At 48.6% G+C, this 14,757-nt stretch overlaps 1 protein-coding gene across 10 annotated transcripts in view; it reads left to right on the top strand.

Moving 5' to 3' along the window:
• The window catches only part of ARHGEF1 (Rho guanine nucleotide exchange factor 1), a 1,792,426-nt gene that overhangs the window by 1,563,784 nt on the left and 213,885 nt on the right, over positions 1-14,757 (top strand). For all 10 annotated transcript variants that reach the window (XM_069640923.1, XM_069640913.1, XM_069640921.1 and 7 more), the window contains one exon: positions 13,401-13,658. In XM_069640923.1, the coding sequence (XP_069497024.1) occupies positions 13,401-13,658 (258 nt within the window). The remainder of the gene's footprint in view (positions 1-13,400; positions 13,659-14,757) is intronic.

Consider the following 14,757-nt stretch of genomic DNA (forward strand, 5'->3'; position numbering starts at 1 on the left):
TGGTCTACAATGTAACTTGGGAGCGTGTATATTTTTCCTTTGACTTAATTTAACTTGCTTGATGACTGTGATACATGTGTTTTATTAGAAGTGTATACAATAAATATATATATACTTTTTAATACAAAGCTTTGGTCAGTGTTTCCTTGTGCCATAGTACTGTAGGCCTATTGTGTAAACCCTGAATACTGCTCATCTCCCTCTTGAGTTAAGTCTGACTGCCCAGCCACAGCTACCAACTAAATCTTTGTGGTACAGACTGATACTAAAGGGGATTTATTGCTCTCACCTGTAGTCTTAATCTTCTGTAGTGCTCCCTACGGGAACTGCACAGGGTTCTGCCTAACAGTATATGAGGAGGGCCTGGCCCTCTTGAGGATCCCTTGTACGGTCCGGCCAGGCAGGATAGGCTGGAGAAAAAGTATCGGGTGCTGGATTCCACACCTTGGGTGCCTATGGTCGCAACCATCGCCGGACTCAGTGGTGCCTGTGATCGCAAGGAAAAGGTAGTCGAGTCCTTCCTTGTCGTTCTCTGTCCCTCCGGACAGCGAGGGGAAGAAGTTGGACGCCATGGGGTGGAAGGTTTACACTGCGGCGTCAAGGCAGCCAACGCACTGGCGATCCTGGCCAGGTACAACAGGGAGCTGTGGTACAAGCTGGGCCCGATTCTGGTATCCCTCCTTGACGACAAGAGGATGGAGTCAATCGCCCTCTTCCAGGAGGGAGAGGTGGCTTCAGACCATAGCATCACGGTGGCTCTGTACATCGCAGACACAGGGTTCCGGCAGATGGGGAACGGTGTCTGCCTCCGTCGTCAAGGCTGGCTGATGACCACAATTTCCCACCAGGAGGTCCAGGCAAAGGTACTGGACATGCCGTTCGACAGAGAACCTTTTTGCGAAGGCCGTCTACTGAGTCACAGCAGGCCATCAAGGTGGAAACAGAGACGGCTGCTGACCTGGGCACTTTCCAGCAACTCTGCTCTTCCTTTCGCTCCTCCAGAGGGAAGTTGGGCAGATCAACAAAACGTTTTTTTGTCGTACTGCCAGCCCTCCGAGTCCATGACCCAGGAGGCACACAGAGGCCGTTCCAAGGCCTACGGTGGATGTGGTCAGTGCAGCCATCGCCCTCAAGGCAGGACGCTGGTGCCGAAGCAGGGTTGAACCGCCCAGGACGTTGGGCACCCACCCATGCACCCCGGTGGGAGCCGGCTGACTAGTTTCAGCACAGGTGTCTGCGGATCCCTCCGGTGGCCTGGCAGGAACAGCACATCCCTCAACTCTTGCAGTTAGTATGGCCCATGCTACGGAAAGGGGCGATAGAGCTGGTTCCACAATGACTCACAGGGCTCCGGAGTCTATTCCAGATACGTTTTAGTCAAAAAGAAAACCGTGGGCTGGAGGCCTAGTCTAGACCTGCAAAGTCTCAACAAGTACCTCCAGTCCCAAGAATTCAGGATGGTGACGTTGCAGCATGTGCTCAACCAACTGGAGGAAGGCGACCTGGAGGACGCCTACTTCCACTTCCTCATTCACAAGAAGCACCAAAAGTTCCTATGCTGCGTGGTGCAGGGACAGCACTACCAGTTCAAGGCCAACGGCTTCGACCTGAAGTCGACCCCCCAGGGTGTTCATGAAGTGCCTGGCACCAGTGGCGACACATCTGTGTCTACAGGGGATACACGTGTACCCATACCCCCAATGACTGGCTCATCCGGGCCAGTACGTGAGAGTTAGCCATTGGGCATACTGGGACCACCGTCCAGCTGCTGACAGATCTGGGATTCTCCATCAATTATCTGAAGTCCTGCTTGACACCATCGCAGAACGCACTGTTCCTAGGAGCCAGACTCGACATGGTCTCCTGCCTAGCATTGCCTTCGGAGGAGAGAGTGGTGGCTATGTTGGGGAAAGTGCAACGGCTGTTGGCGCTCAAGACCATGACAGTGCAGACCATCAAGCCGATGCTCGGCATGATGTTGTCTTGCATCTACCTTATCCCGCTCTGCAGGTTACGGATGCGACCCCCATCAGGAGTTCTTTTACGCTTGCTGGATGCAAGTGTGTTAGGCAGAATCCTGTGCAGTTCCCTTAGGGAGCACTACAGAAGATTAAGACTACAGGTATGAGCAATAAATCCCCTTTGGTATCAGTCTGTACCACAAAGATTTAGTTGGTAGCTGTGGCTAAGCAGTCAGACCTATCTCAAGAGGGAGATGAGCAGTATTCAGGGTTTACACAATAGGACTACAGTACTATGGCACAAGGAAACACTGACCAAAGCTTTGTATTAAAAAGAATATATATATTTATTTTACACGCTTCTAGTTCAACACATTAATCTCAGTTAATAAAGCAAGTTAAAATCAGTCAAGAAAAGTATACACAACTCCCTAGTTAAATTGTAGACAAGTTTGAGCAAGAGTGAAAACTGAGCAAAACGGCACAGTGAAAACCAAACACAAATGGCACTCTAGCAATTTCTCACAAGGGAGGGAAAGGAGAAGTTATACAGGAATATCTTCTTAGGCACCTTAGCAACACTTCCCAATAAGTTTGTGAACCAGTATAGGCAAGGCAGTACTTTAGCATATAGAATACTTAAATGAAAACCGAGCAAAATGGCACTTCACAAGTTTTAAAAGTGGGAAGGAAAAGGTGGTTATAAGAAGTAGGTGCACCAACACAGTTCTAGTTGAGAAGCAATCTAGAGAAGGCAGTTTAAACAAATTTTGCCAGAGTCAATAGGCCTGTGCCAGAGTCAATGGTACAGGGCAAGGGCCCAGGAGCAAAATGTTCTTGTAGCTGCAGTCAAGTCTTTGGTTAAAAATTCAAAAAGGTGGATGCAGAAGGTGAAAGGCAATGTTAGACGATATGGACAGCCAACCCAACAGGTAGGTAAAGGATTTAAAACCCCTTTAGCGCTACCACACGAAAAGGGGAGGCCTTGCGAAACAAAGTACCTTAAAATGAAGAAGAGGCTCCCGCGGTGGCGGTTGTTCCTGGTAGTTCCTGCAGTTCGGGTGATCCAGCAGAAGAAGAGAGACTCTCGTCGTGGAGGAAGGTTTGAGTGATTGCACTACCCAGGAATGAAACCAGCTGCAGTGCTGCCCAACGAATAAAAGGTACGCTCCTTTAAATCGCAGTCCGGGTGGATGGCTGCCTGGCTATCCGGCCTCCAAGTGCTGGGCCCTGGCGATTCAATCAAGGCAGGTCCAAGAAGGCGATTGGCAAACTGGTTGGCCCCACCGCCTCAAGGGAAGAAGGCTCTTTCAGATGAAGATCTCCTCTCGTCATGTGGAGAAAAGTGGTGAGACGCTGCAGCAGGGCTTCACCGGTTGTTCAGTCGTTGCAGATGTCTTTGGCTTTTCTCCTCTTCGGTTCCTCAGTTCCAGTGGCGATGTCTTGCTCTTCCAGTCCTCAGGACCCTGCTTTTATGCAAAAAAGATCCCCATTCATACAGCCTAGCTGTCACGCACACAGTGGAGTGGTCATCTTGGCGGGAGACCCTCCAGCCTATCAGGTTAGAGTGCGACATGAGTTGCTGCGGCAACCCTGTCCAGGGGTCCTACTCCCCCTTTGACACAATGGACCCACCCCAGACTTAGTTGCGCCGCAAGGAGAGCTTCTCGGTAGAAGCCCGCCAAAAGGACGAACAAAGGATCCCCGACCTGGGTTAGGAGTTTAGAGAAAGACACAAGAAAGAATTTATATTAAAGTTCTGGCAAATAAAACCTACCGGAGTAAAGTTAATAATAAAATAAACCGGCGGTATGTTGGAGGCTGTCAGTAAAAGTCGTAGCCTCGAACAATGGGAAAATCCCATAGGGAAATATTTGCAGTCGAATATTTTCGGTAGTAACCACTGCCACCAGCCAAAACTTTTGAGAGAGGGACTGTACGGTACCCTCTCGAAAATGAACACCAGGGAAAAACTATTAACCCTTCCTAGTACCTCCATAGTAAGATGGGTTGTACTGGTTTAGTTCATAGAAATTGACTAGTAAAGTCAATTGGGACTTTACATGCCATGGGAGACAGTCAGTCCCAGGGTATGTAGTCTATCTTTGGGGGTCACTAGGACACCCCTGTGTCACTGCCCATGAGAGTGCTGTGTAACACATGTGTAAAATGATGGTTCCTATGAGGGTGAGATAAACCCCATAGACATTAAACACAAAAAATAGCCTAGAACACACATAGCAAATATGCCTAAGAGTGGGAAAAAAGAGTCGCACTCTTAGGAGAAAAAAACAAACTCTTCAAATCCAGCAAAGCTGCTGGGGGCTCTATAGGTAAGGGAAATTAGCCATAGAATGAGAATTCTCCCTAACAAAGTGCCCGGAAGCTTCTCGGACAAGATCCTGCTCGATGAGGACTTCTGTCGTGCGATAAGGTGGTGGGGCGTCCACTCCAACATCGCCCTGGGCACATGGTTTCAAAACCCTGCATACCAGGAAACGGTCACCACGGACGGGACAGCTGGGAAGCCTACAATGGACGACTGCACACCAGAGGTCTGTGGCTGCTGGAGCAGAAAGATCTGCACATCAATATCCTGGAGCTTCAGGCAGTTTTCTGGGCCCTCAAGTCATTCCTTCCGTCTCTGAAGGGCAAGGTGGTGAGGATCTTCACAGACAACACCGCCACGACGTTCTACATCAGAAAGCAGCGGGGCACTTGATCCCCAGCACTCTCCAAAGAGGCACAGGACTTGTGGCACTGCGCCGTCGGCCAATAGATGTTCCTCGTCCCCTTGCACCTGGCGGGAGACAAGAACACCATTGCCGACTCCCTTAGCAGGGAATTGCACTACTGCCACGAGTGGGCACTTCGGCAGGTCCAGGTGGACCGCATCTTCACCAAGTGCAGGCCCCAGATTGATCTGTTTGCAAAGGTGGCGCACTCCAAATGCCAGACTTTTGCCAGCAGATTCCACCAACCGAGGAGCATGGGGGAAGCGTTCTGCTTCCTGTGGGAAGGCCTGTTTCTGTACAGATTCCCCCCTGTTGCCCCTCCTGCTACGAGTCATCAATCGACTCATACCATGCCAATGCGGGGTGATACTCATTGCTCCGGCTTGGCCGAGGCAGATTTGGTACCCGGACCTTCGGTAAAGCTCTCTGGAGTACGGGACCAATGTTCCTGAAAGCTTAGTCGCCAGCTTCTCTCTCTGGAGTAAGGGACCAATGTTCCTGAAAGCTTAGTCACTAGCTTCTCTCTCTGGAGTAAGGGACCAATGTTCCTGAAAGCTTAGCCGTCAGCTTCTCTCTCTGGAGTAAGGGGCCAATGTTCCTGAAAACGTAGTCGTCAGCTTCTCTCTCTGGAGTCGGGGACCAATATTCCTGAAAGTTTAGTCTCCAGCTTCTCTCTCTGGAGTAGGTAACCAGTGTTCCTGACAGCTTAGTCACCAGCATCTCTCGCTGTAATATGGGACCAATGTTCCTGGAAGCTTAGTTGCCACCTTCTATCTCTGGAGTATGGGACCAATGTTCCTGAAAGCTTAATCACCATCTTCTCTCTCTGGAGTGTGGGACCAATCAATGTTCCTCAAAGGTTAGTCACCAGCTTCTCTCTCTGGAGTATGGGACCAATGTTCCTGAAAGCTTAGTCACTAGTTTCTCTCTCTGGAGTAAGGGACAGAGACACAATATTGCTGTTGATTGCGTGGAGCGGATGAGTGCGTGGAGCGGATGAGTGCGTGGAGCGGATGAGTGCGTAGAAGTGGGCGGGTGAGTAAAGGGGGCGCAGAGGGGACGAGTGTGCAGAGGGGGTGAGTGCGTAAAACAGATGAATGCATAGTACGCATGTGGGCATAAAGCAGACGAGTACCTGGAGCGAACGAGTGCCTGGAGCGCATAGAATTGCATGACGTATATGGTCCGGTTTGGAATGCAGAGACTGTTTGAAAGAGCATATAACCCATCATATCACACCACCACGCTTACTCTCTCCTTTACATCACCACTCAACTAGAACACAGAGATACTATGACACCATTCGGTATAATTTTTCTCATACCAACATCTGCTGCTTACTCCACATCATTCTATGTAAACACTGCTGGTTTCACACCCCCAGCCAGGTGTTCTCCTCAGGCCTAACGCAGCCACATCCGTTCCGGATAAATCCTCCCAGAACTAACACATTCTCCTGATCTCTCAACCACCACACCTACCGCTAAGAAGCAGCTATTACATGAATACCGCACAAGCTGCACACATACCCGGTGCTCACTCGCACTTTTTGACTCTCCCTACTCTCTCTACTGATCTGAACTTTGGTTCCCAAGGGCGTTCAACCTACCAGCGCCTTCAGACCATACCAATGGTATATAAGGCGCTATATAAGTGCAAAATAACATAACATAAAGCTGCCAGTGGTCACGGATCTGCTCACCAGAGAAAGAGGCGCAATCCTGCATCACAGGATACGAGTTATCAGCGGACTGCAGGAAGGTCCTTGACAAGGCCAGAGCTTCGTCGACTTTGAAGTGCTACGGTCACAAGTGGAAGCGCTTCGCTATGTGGTGCCGGTCGCATAAGATCACCTCTCTGAGGGTCACGGCCCTGCAGATTCTTCCATTATTGGTATCCTTGGCCAAGGCAGGACTGGCGCATGCCTCTATCAAGGTGCATCTTTCCGCAAGATGCACAGTTTGAAGTGCCAGGCCGTGCATACACTGGCCACCAGTTCAATCGTTACGGAACCTTGGTGTAAAAATCTGGCACAACCATGTTACTTGATTAACAGGCTTCAACTACTGCAGAATGCGGCCGCTCGCTCCATATTTCGCCCCCCTGACCTACTTTTGGAGCCCATGGGACCCCCCTGCTGGAGACACTTGACTGGCTCCACGTTGCAGGTTGGATCCTCTTTAAATCGATGTGTTTGGTGCATCGTGCCTTCTATGGCATGGGAGCGGAGTACCTCAAGGCTAAACTTGTTCCGTACGCCCCGACCCGGTAGTTGAGATTTCGATCTGTGTTTCTTGTAGCAGTCCCTTGCTACCGCCTGTCACATAAGGGAGTGCAAGCCTTTTCTGTGATGGCTGCAAGATCCTGGAATGATCTTCCTCTCCCTGTTCGTGCTACTGCAGATCATCTCACTTTCCGCAGACTTCTGAAAACCACCCTCTTCTATTTGTTTTCTGTCATCTTCAACTCCACACTCTCCTCCTCTCCTCACATCTCTGATGTCTCTAAGAAGTCACACTTCCAGCTGCACCTCCTCAGAGGTATTCTTCCTTTCCTCTCCTTCCCACAGAAGCTCACGGTCTCCAGAGCTCTGTTGCTCTCTAGGCTGGATTACTGCAACAGGCTCTTTCTAAATCTGCCTGCCTCTACTCTCCGCCCTTTGCAACTCATCCAGAACAGGACTGCGAGTCTTGTCATTGGCCTCAAGCCCAGGGATCGTATCTCTCCAGCACTGAAATCTCTGCACTGGCTCCCAGTGGCTGCAAGGATTAAGTTCAAAACCCTATGCATTGTCCGCAATGCCTTTTGGGGCACTGGGCCTCAATACCTTCAACTCTCCCTTCCTAAATATCTACCTTCGCTAGCCCTTCGCTCATCCGCCTCCAACTCCCTCACGGTCAGTCGCTTCTCCAAGCAACGAGTTGGTGGTAGATCTTTCTTCAGCTGGGGCCTTCCTCTGAAACAGCCTCCCTGCCTCCTTTAAACTTGAGGAGAACCATCTCTGGTTCCGGAAACACCTCAAAACCTTTCTCTTTGCTTCTGCTTTCTCTCTTCATCTCTCCTGCTGACCTCCTGGATGTAACCGGATCTGCACTGGATTACCTGGACACCCTCTAATCTCGGGCCCACTTCCCTCCCTCGCCAGTCTCTCACACCTGCACTGCCTACCGGCAACCCCCGCACTTGGGGACTGTTTCTGTATCCCTACAGTCCCCCTTCCAGCTCTTGACATCTGCTGTCCGCACTCCCTCGCACTTGCCACTTGCTGGCCGTTACTTTTACCTAGTGTTTTTTATCTATTCCCCTGTACTGCACTGTCCTTTCCCCCCTTCCCATGCACTTGCGCGATCTGAACTACAACTGGCCTAGTAGGATCGTTGTCTCCTTCCCTCTGTTCCCCCTCCCTTGCCTCGTCACGCCTTGAAACACTTGTGTATAGAAGCACTTGTGTATAGGCGTGTTATAAATGCCTTATCATATCTCTGCTATTTTTATTGTTCTCCACCCACTCAACACCGGAAGATGTCCTCGTGCGTACATGCGCTCTGATAAGTGTCTATAACTTAATGTAACATCTGGCAGTTATCTCCCGCTACTCCAAGTCTCCAGGAAGATCTTCACTTTGGTCTCACCATCTAAATGCAAACAGCTATATCTGACTTTCCACGAATCGAGGGTGGTGCTGCGGACACACTCCTCTTTCATGCCGAAGGTTCTGTCGGAATTCCACCTCAACAAGCCTTTGGTGTTACCTGTGTTTTTTCCAAAGCTTTGGTCACCGGCTGAAAGGGCCTTGTACTCGCTGGATGTCGCTTGTGCTCTGAAGTTCTACGTGGCACGCTGTTAAACACAATCCTGTGCAGTCCCCTTAGGGACCACTACACAAATGTTACCGGGGCAAAAACACACTTAGCACCTGAGTTAACCAGAGAGAGTTGGGGGCAAAAATCATAGGCAATACTTTTGACAGGGCAGACAGAATCAGAGAACACTAGTTGACAGGAATTCAAGAGTCAATAGGCGCAGCCAGTGTCAAGTTCCTGTTGTCAAGAATCAAGAACCGGGTTCCTGTTGTCGAGGATCACGCAGTCGGACATTTCAAGATTGAACATTACCAGGAGTACTTGGATATTGTCAACAGAGGAAGCAAAAGTTATGAGAAGAAGGGAAGATAAAGGCACGCCTTGGAGGAGGAGAAAAGGGATTCACCCTAGCTCCTCAAAGCAGAACACAGTACCTTATTCAGGGAAGAAGCTGGTGCCACGGCAGTTCCTTGTAGTTTCCTGCAGACCCACGGTTCCTGGAGCTTTGGCAAGAAGGACAACGTCTGGAGGGGTCTGCACTAAGCAGGGGCGAGGCCAGCAACAGCGACAGTGAATAGGGCTCCTTAAAAACAGGAGAGGCTCTTCAGATGGCTATCCGGACCACTACAGCAGTGTGCAGTGATTTCAACCAAGAAGAGGATCCTCTGGCTGTGGAAGATGAGCTGGTTGACCCCACCAGGCTCAAGGGAAGAAGACTCCGGACTGGATCTTCTCTGCTTGTCAAAGGGTAGATAGCTCAGGACTGCAGCAGGGCTTCACCGGGACGGGATAGTTGCAGCAGCCATCTTCTTCTCCGCTTCGCTTTGGTTCCTTGTAGTTTCAGTGGCGACTCTGTCTTCCAACCCAAGATTCCTGCCTTTTATGCGAAAATCCCCCATTCACACAGCCTGGCTGTCGGTCACGCAGCATGGCGGTTGTCCAGCCCGGACAACCACCTCAGCCAATCATGGCAAAGTGCGACTTGGGTTTCCTAGGATAACCTCTGTGCAGGGGGTGACTACACCCCTCCCTCACATTCAGCCCACCTAGACACCCAGGCGCCTAGAGGAGGGCTTCTTGGCAGAAGCCCGCCAAAAGACGTTGAACAAAGAAGGCAAACCTGGTTTGCCGCGCAAAGTAAAACACAAGAAGGACTTTAACAAAAAGAAATGGCGAATAAACCCGACCGGAGCCAAAAGAAAAAGTATTTGGTCAAGCGGGTTTATGTTCGAGGCTAATATAATAGCCTAAAACAATACCAAGTTTATATAGTATAAACGCGGTAGAAAAGTTAGGGCAGATACCACTGCCACCAGCCAGGTCTAAATGTTAAAAGAGCAAAACAAGGCTCTAGGAGGTACAGATAAAAAAGGCTAGGAAGTAACCCTTTCCAATACTCCATGTTAGATGGGGTGTACTGGATCTTTGGGTAAATGACTCTGTAAAGTTAATGGCAACTTTACCCTTTTCTGGGGGACAGTAGTCAGCCCCAGAAATGGAGTCAGTGCGAAGTCTAAAAGACAACACTGTGTCACTGCACTGAAGTGGTGTACTCCAGAGCCCACAATCACAAAAACAGATGAAATACGCATGGCAAAACATGGGTATGAGTGGGTAAAAGCTCACACTCTTACCAAGTAAAAGAAAAATAACTCCAGAAATCCAGCAAAGCTGCTGAGGGACTCACTGGGTAAGGGAAATTACCCATTGAATGAGAATTCTCCCTAACACACGCACAAAGAATTTTCGGAATACTTCCCTACTGTTCGTGAACCTTTGTGATGTAAACCATGGGAAGGCCTTGTCCAAGGCTTCCATCTCAAGGTGGCTCTCTTGCTGCATCACGCACTGTCATCGGTTGGCGAACCAACCGCTGCCTGGCCGTCCGAGAGACCACTCCACCAGAGCAATCGCTGCGACGACGGCATTCCTGTCTAGTGTGCCCCTGATGGACATCTGCAGGGCTGCTACGTGGAGGTCCACGCACCCCTTCACAAGATTCGACTGTGTCGACAGGGATTCGGAGGAAGAGTCCAAAGTCGGCCAAGCAGTGCTACACTACCTGTTCGCTTGAGGCGTCTGTTCCAGAGGTAAGTGTAATTGCTTCTGTTGATCCTTGCCACCTCCTGTGGTTGTGTAATATTGTACTGCTATGCATTCTTTATTCATGAGCATGTGAATCCATACCAGACCTAATGGTGGAGAAGGAACAAGTTACTTACCTGTAACTATTGTTCTCCAGCATGGATCTGGCATGGATTAACATGCGAACCCTCCCTCCTACCCCTCTGCGACTCTTCTTGGTCATACTGCCACTTTACGTGCTTACCAAATCTAAAGATGGCTGCCAGCGTAGAGGCTTAGGGAGAGGACTGGCATTGGCTGGGGGCAGTATGCTCCAGAGGACAGTGATTGATTTAGAGGAGAAATACAGTTTGAAAGTGAAACTGTTTTATCTTTTTCCGAGGATTCCCAGCCTGGCGACGGGGAATATTCATGAGCATGTGAATCCATGCCAGGCACATGCTGGAGAACAATAGTTACAGGTAAGGAACTTGTTTCTTACACTAGATGTAAGGAGGGTGGTTCTTTACTATTTAAACGAAACAAAACCGCTACGAAAAACAGACCAACTGTTTGTCTCTATAGCACCTGGCAGGGAAAGTGATCACGTTTCAAAAAAGCGCCATCTCCTGATGGATAGTGAAATGCATACAGCTCTGCTACCGTCTATCAAACAAAACTCTGCCTTTCACACCAAGAGCTCACTCTACTAGGGGCACAGGAGCTACTTTGGCCCTTATTGCAAACGTTGGATGCCATTTGCAAAGCAGCTGCATGGAGCCCAGTACACACTTTCACTCAGCACTACTGCATTGACACTCATTCCAAAGCAGATACACAGGTGGGACAAGTGGTTCTAAAACATATATTTGCCGCTGGACCTTCTCACAACCCACCACCTTCTCCAGACACTGCTTGCTAATCTATACATAGCATGTGATCTAAGCAGATCCACAAGACTCAGAAGGGATGCATTACTCACCGTAATGGTATTTCTGATGCTTGTATCTGCTTAGATTCACATGCGCCCACCCTTCCTCGCCTGTGTAGTAGAAGGTGAATAGATATTTTCTGGATTTCTCTGCTCTTATCTGCTTTATTACATCTGTACTCACGCTACACTTCATGCTACCTCATGTCAGAAACCAAACGGACCTCGAAGCATGAAGGTACATGGTTAAAGTGGATGTCACACTAGGGCTAGTATTACTGGCACGCCCTGTCGATGTCCTTTTCCGAGTTTAGAAAACATAATCTGCAGCTACCACTAGATGTCGCCCTATGCATAGCATGTGAATCTAAGCAGATAAAAGCATTAGAAATATGATTACGGTGAGTAATGTATCCCATACATTATTGTCCTCAAACACTTCTTCTTTGGGTGTAATAACCTCTAACTTTTGATTAGTAGAAATGTGATATAAAAGCTTCTTGTGTCTTTGTTTAAACATGTAGAATTTTGTTCCAGAATCCAATTGTACCACTAGCCAATCCCTTGGATCTTTAGTCACTGGTAATATCCTGAGAGTTTGGTTTAGAGCTTCTGCCATTGTCTACTCCAAAAGCTGCAATTTGCTTCCTTTCTCCTTTCTTCTGTTCCCTCTTGACAGGCTTCTGCTCTCCCTTGGGCTCCAACTCTGTTCTCTTTCTGTGAAGGAGAAGGATGGTCTTCATCTCTGTATCTTTGTGGTTGCATAGACTGTACCCTAGACCTCAACTGATAGGTATTCTTTTCACCCCTTCTGCCCTTGTAGGATCTCCTACCACAGCCAGCTTCTTGCCTGGGTCTTGTACTGTCTCTTTCTACAGATGTTGTCCTGCTACAAAAGGTCTCCCTTTCTTCTTTGATAGGGGGCATACTGGAAGCCTGTCTCTTTCCCTTTCTTCCTCTAGATGAGAAAACATGTCTGCCTGTTCCAATCTGATACCAGTGGTACTAGTAGGTGGTGCTCTTTTAGAATTCTTATTCTCACATAATTCCTTCCTTTGCCCTTCTCTGGGGGTTCTTTCCAGGTGAGCTCAGCCTAGAGACCTGTATGTTGCTGTTAGAATATAACGAGACTGGAGATGCCTTTCTTGGTCACTGGGCAATGCTGCTAGGCATCTGAAGACTTCTAGTCTCACTGAATCAGGGGCATGAGTACTCCCTCTATCATGGAATAATTGCCCCAGCTATTGCCAGTCCTAAACTCATTGTTGCTGCCGCTCACTGGGAGGGCTGTAATTGAAGGAGACCCAATTAAATGAAGGTACAACCAACTATACACGGAAACCCAACTATGCAGGTCTAGTTTCTTTCTCTACATGCACAATTATAAATGTTACTTCTTATGGGAATGCAGATGCTTTTTTATGATTTGTCTCACATGGAGTCACAATTAAGAGGTTTGTGATAAGGGCCAGTTCTGTTTATTCCAGAGGGAAAGGATGTGTGGGACTGGGCAAGACTCGTCCAACAGTACTATCTCTGCCCAGCCAGCCCTTAGCCCTTGCATGAAAAACCCCAATAACCAGTTTGAATACTAACATTTAATGTAGAATTTGAAGTACAGGGATTTGTGGCGTGATTATTACCTATCCATAATCTCCAGCCTCTGTGAGCCAACCATTGAAGACCTAGAGATTGGGTGACAAAGGGGTGTGTTGTGGTTAATCTGTGTTAGTCCTCTGGGTGAGATTTGGAGTAGCTAAAGAAATGGATGATTGGGAGAAGTACTCCACGGTGTCCCCTGAAAACATTACTGTTGCTTATTTTCATCAGTCTTCTTCTGTACCTACTGTGTAAGCTTGCTTGTAGACTACCTCAGTTCATAGGTTGTCACTCTCTAATCTTTCAGTGTTGATGTTGAAACGCTTACTTGTTCGGAATATCCGTCTCTCAATGGATGGAGGGCCAAGTCCCACCCTAGACCCCTGGCAAAACCCTTTGGGGTGCAGTCCCTACCGAGAGCAGGCAGCTGACAGACATAGGAACCAGAGTGAGAGACGAGGGAGCGTGAATGTGCACAATGGATTGGAAAGTGAAGTTGGAGCAGAGAAAAATTTCAAGGAGGTGTTAGACTGTGGAGAGACGGAAGAGGAAGGAATAACGCCAGGTGAGTGAGACACACAGGCATCGGCATTCTAGGAATAAACTGTGAATGCTGGGATTAAATTGCATTAACTTATTCTGAGCTTTGTTTTTTACCAAGAACCAGGAACTGTTGAGGTAGAGTTTTTTGTGTATGTTAAGTTGGAGATTTCTTAGATAGTTCAGTGGCAGAGACCTACAGCCGTAACCTTGCAAATCCATAATTCAAAGGTGATACTTGCCAGACAGCAACATAGAAGAGCTTGTTTTTATTCAAGTGGATTCCTTGCTTCCACAAAATCCTCACCTATGATATTTTAGTGCAGCTGATCCTCAGAGACGTTTATACCACCCGGGGGCACAACTCTGCCTGCACACCTCTATGCCCCCTGCCCCAAACATGACCTTGTGGCCATTGTATATCGAGGCCCCATTACCTCAATTCCTTTCTTTTATATATTCTGTTGACTTCAAGAACACTGCTTTTCAGTGTATTTGCCAAAATGCCTAATCCGGAAAAGATATCTGGTCCCAAGCCCTTCGCAGACAGCATTGGGTATATGTCCGTTTCTGACCCTCACAGGAATCATTCTTTAATGTTTGTGGGAGAAACACGACTCCCAGGATTGTGGGTCGTGTCAATTGATGCACCTCTAAGTCCACAGCAAAGTCATTGGGTCTGGCAATACAAAAACCTTTGGCTCTCACTTGGAAAGCTCAATGGTTTCAGCCCTCTGCCTCCTTTGCCCTCCGCGAAGAGGTAATGTGCCTTCTTGCAAACAGCAACTATGCTGTTTCTCTAGCGGTAGGGACAGAGGAGCTCCCAGTGGTGGGGTGTCTATGCCTCATTGGTGCCCTCTACCACCTCAGGTGCTAAGCCCCTGTGAAGCCACTTCTTTTACCTGTACCCAGTCGGAGGGAGAATTTCTCAGTTCGGACTGGTGTCTCGCCACATCCAATGCTTTGGGCGTTACAGGTCGTTCAGGGATATTGCCATCTCCCTCCAGAGAATCCACCTTTCAGCCCTCTTTTGCATCCATACCCTTTCCTTTTGGAGGAGGTTTGTCAGCTTTTGGCACAGGGCACTACCAAACTCTTACCATGCTTGGAACGAGGAAGAGACT

Source organism: Ambystoma mexicanum, chromosome 1q (genome assembly GCF_040938575.1).
Source record: "Ambystoma mexicanum isolate Mex_15411 chromosome 1q, UKY_AmexF1_1, whole genome shotgun sequence".
In the NCBI taxonomy this organism is placed as follows: Eukaryota; Metazoa; Chordata; class Amphibia; order Caudata; family Ambystomatidae; genus Ambystoma; species Ambystoma mexicanum.